The sequence below is a fragment of the Lampetra planeri genome, chromosome 45, assembly GCF_965212315.1.
Source record: "Lampetra planeri chromosome 45, kcLamPlan1.2.h2, whole genome shotgun sequence".
Lineage (NCBI taxonomy): Eukaryota > Metazoa > Chordata > Hyperoartia > Petromyzontiformes > Petromyzontidae > Lampetra > Lampetra planeri.
The window spans coordinates 9,124,063-9,127,890 of record NC_136151.1 but is presented as its reverse complement, the minus strand read 5'-3'; the positions used below and the strand labels follow the sequence as shown (position 1 = coordinate 9,127,890).

At 45.3% G+C, this 3,828-nt stretch overlaps 1 protein-coding gene across 1 annotated transcript; it reads left to right on the top strand.

The window, feature by feature from the left end:
* The first annotated feature begins 327 nt into the window (after positions 1-327).
* On the top strand, positions 328-2,963 carry LOC144733106 (aerolysin-like protein). Its single transcript, XM_078614867.1, has 3 exons — positions 328-367; positions 1,302-1,365; positions 1,931-2,963. Exon 3 carries the CDS (start codon positions 1,940-1,942, stop codon positions 2,879-2,881), a length of 942 nt encoding a protein of 313 aa, XP_078470993.1. The 5' UTR covers positions 328-367; positions 1,302-1,365; positions 1,931-1,939; the 3' UTR covers positions 2,882-2,963.
* Positions 2,964-3,828: the final 865 nt, after the last annotated feature.

The following is a 3,828-nucleotide window of genomic DNA, read 5'->3' as shown; positions in this document are numbered from 1 at the left end:
GGAAAATGGTCGGAGGCACGCGCGCGTAATTACGTCACGTGAGGTGAGCTCCCTTAATGGACCCTCAACATACTCATTTGGGGGCCGTGATTGCGTCTATGAGGCCATAGCGCGCGTGGCTGGGCTCGTTAACGGAGTCTCACGCAGAATAGGAACGAGTGCAGGAAGCGCCACCCATCCAATTAGTGAATCATCATGCTGATTGACTCGCGATGATTGCCTTCTCCCTCCGACCCCCATGATTGGCCAGGAATGGGAAGGCAAACACGCGTGATTGTACCACGTGACGTGCGCTCCCTCGATATAAAGGAGGGAACAGACGGCACACGCCATCTGCTCTTCACGGAGGGGACTGCTTTTGTAAGTGGTGAGTGGGGGGGAGGGTGGGGCTACCTTGCATGGCTTGCTGTAGGATTTGCTGTTGTACCCCTTTCTAGACCATGTTGGATGTCTTTTTTTTTCCATACTTTTATTTAACGTTATGCAGTGTCAGTTTACTTTTTTAGGTTTGAGAATTAATGTCTTCGGACGTATTAAACCGAACGAGCTGATACTTTCTACACGGACTCGCCGTCCATGACAATTCAATATTTCGTCGGGGAAACCTGTCCAGGTCCTGTACCTTGTGCTCCTTATTGCGTTTTAACATAATCCATGTAACCTTTCATTTCGACATTTTATGCAAGCCAACCACTCGGTAAAGACCCCAAATTTGAGTAGTTTTGAGGTCACGAAGTTTTATACGGCAAAATAAAAGCATGCATTAGCTTGTTTACCTAAATTTTCCCTTCCCAACAGCAACAATGGGCTTGTTTGAACAATCTTTTTTTCCAGTATTAGCTGAGTTGATTTCCCTGTAATTTTTTTAAACCATGTCTGTTCTGTCCCTTTTTCAAAGTCTCACCTGCCAAAATTCTGGCTGAATCTCTAATGTTTTAAAAATGGATTCGTAGCATCGGGCTGCACTACTGTTTTATTGACCTGAAATCTGAGGGTTGTATGGCAGAAGCTGAAAACCCTTTAAGTTTGAATTTTTTTGTTTTTTTATCTACAGAAGGATCTAATTTAACCCATTTTCAAACCGTGCTGTCAGAAATTTCTCCACACTGATATGATGCAACACCTAATGACCACTGCATTATGCCTGCGCTCTAAAAAACCTCTGCTGTTTATTTTTCGGCCAGGATGGTTCTTGCCTGGGCGATCTGCATATGCAAACCTGGTTGCCTTGGATTATAGGGTTAAGCTGGTTTCCCCACACTACCTTAACCCAACCGCTTCTGTTCGTATGACCCATCTAGGTCGCCTTCAGCCAAGTCCCTGGATCGTCTATCCGAGCTTTTCATTGTTCGTGGAAAGAAAAAGGTATTTGTGCTGCTGAAAATTGACAGGTGCATCCCTCTTGCATTGTCCCACTGCATGATGATCTACTGTGGCCGAGTGGATCGAGGGTTGTGGAATGGACCATACTCTGTCCTGCTGTTTGATGGGAGAAAAATGTATGGGAATTTAGTTTTGATACTCTGCCACCAACAATGCCCGCAGTTCCATGAGCGAGCACGCTTGTGCTTGAAGGACTAATTGAATAGATCAGCAGAGAGTTCATTGTGTTGTGCACGTTTTCCTTTACTATTGATTCCACAAATTTAAATCTTAAAACGGTAATAATTTTGACAAGGATTAGGTTTGCTTATGTTGCATACGTGCTAAAGATTTAAAACATGATTTAACAACATGTAAAATGGCTATTGCGCACTTTTTGGTGCCCACTATTTTTCAGCCCTTCCGAAATATTTTAAGACACGAATGGTACACTGAACTACAGTTGCTAGTGAACTGTAGTCCTGATTCTGTTTTGTAAATGATAAGGCAAGAATACTTGGCTTGAAACATGCTTGCCATGCTTTCCCTTCCTCCTGTCTCCATCCAGGTTGACATAATGTCGTACCCATTTACGCTGCACATCATTGGAGGCCAAGGTGGAAATGCGTTCTCGTTTGATGGGAGGAACAATGCGGCCACGCTGCAGAAAATCTCCGTGAGCGTTGGAGGCTGGCAAGTCAGGGGCGTGGAGGTGTGGCTGACTGACGGGCGAAGGCAGAAATTCGGCACCGTGGACTTCTCTGCTCAGCAGTTTGAATTCCAGTCGGGCGAGTTCATGTCGCAGCTCTCCCTGTGGGGCAATGGGGCCGGCACGCGTCTGGGTGCCATCAAGTTCAGAACGAGCCGCAACCGCGAGTTCTTTGCCAAGATGACGGACTGGGGGCTCAAGACCGAGTACAAGATCGACGTGGGCTCCGGCATCTGCCTGGGCGTTCAGGGCCGAGCGGGGGCCGACATTGACTCCATGGGCTTCCTTTTCATCAATGCTGTCAAGTCGTCTGTGATCCAGAACATGAAGTACCCAACTATGCACCAGGTTCTGCCTAACGTGCAGATGGAGGAGATTAAAGAAATGGAGTACACGAACAACACCAGCGTCATGCAGTCTTACACGTTCGAGAGTTCCAAGAAGATAACCAAAACGTCATCGTGGTCTACGACCAACAAGATCGAGTTCACCTTCAGCCTGACCGTCTCGGCAGGCATCCCTGAGGTCGTGGAGGTGGAGACCGGGTTCAGCTTCACCTTGAGCTCGGAGACCACGCACGCATTGGAGGAATCTGAGGAGCGGATGGAAACTCTCACGTTCCCCGTCTCGGTTCCTCCGCACAAGACCGTCACCGTTGTCGCCAGCATCGGGCGTGCAAACATCGACCTCCCGTACACGGCCCTGCTGCGCATCACCTGCATGAACGGCGCTCTCTTTGACGTTCCCCTGAGTGGCGTCTACAAGGGGCTCACCTACACCAAAATGACCGCCCGTGCTACTGAGAAATAGAGCTGCGTTTTGTTCCGTTTTTGATCAAATGTTCTGAAAGAATAATTGTGGCTGACTACAAATAAAAGCCTTCTGCATTGCACTGCAATTTTCTCTTTGCATGTTTGTGGTTTCATGTAAGGAATTTACATTTTTACGAGGTTCTAATGTTTATGGACATGGATATTTCACCATTTGCTGTTGGCAGGCATTTTTGTAGTTACATTGAGCTTCATATTCAAGATTTGACGGTTTTGTGACTGCAAGGATCCACAATCTTTGGTTATTTTTTTTTTTTTCACCGTGACTTTACCGAAAGAAGCAGAGCTTCATATCCTCCATTCTGCATTGCATGGCCATTTATTGAAACGGTGCGTTAGTGGCATGGTATGTTTTTACAGGTTCCACACTTCCCACCAGGGATTATTTGTCTGTCGTGCACGAATGTGCTATCCAACTAAGTTCCTACCTGTCCACTCCAAAGAAACATGTTTGAATTGATTGGTCAAAACCAGAGACTTCTTTTTTAGAGCCTAGTCTCAGTGTTGTACCAGAGGATGCCAAAAGGGGGAAAACTCAAAGGGGAAACCTACTCTTATATTTTGACACTGGCAAAGGCGGTCCCATGAAAGTATAAAATACTTCCGTTTCTAGTTCGCATTATTCTGCACTGACTACAAAACGTACTTTAGCAAAAAATACCTCGTATGTCAGCCCACGTTTCCAATTCAAAACCGCTATAATGCGGCAATTAATAAATATTTGGCTGTAGTAAATCATTTTCATTCTTTGGGTCTTTCGGTGAAGTCCTGTAGATTGGTTCTAATAAAATTACGATGTTAAATTTGTTATTTTCTTTGAACCAATCTGACTTTACCGAAAGACCCAAAAGAATATGAATTAATGCAGCCACGAAAGCTTTAAGCCAAGATAAAATGCATTTTAATATCTCATAATATAATATTCGT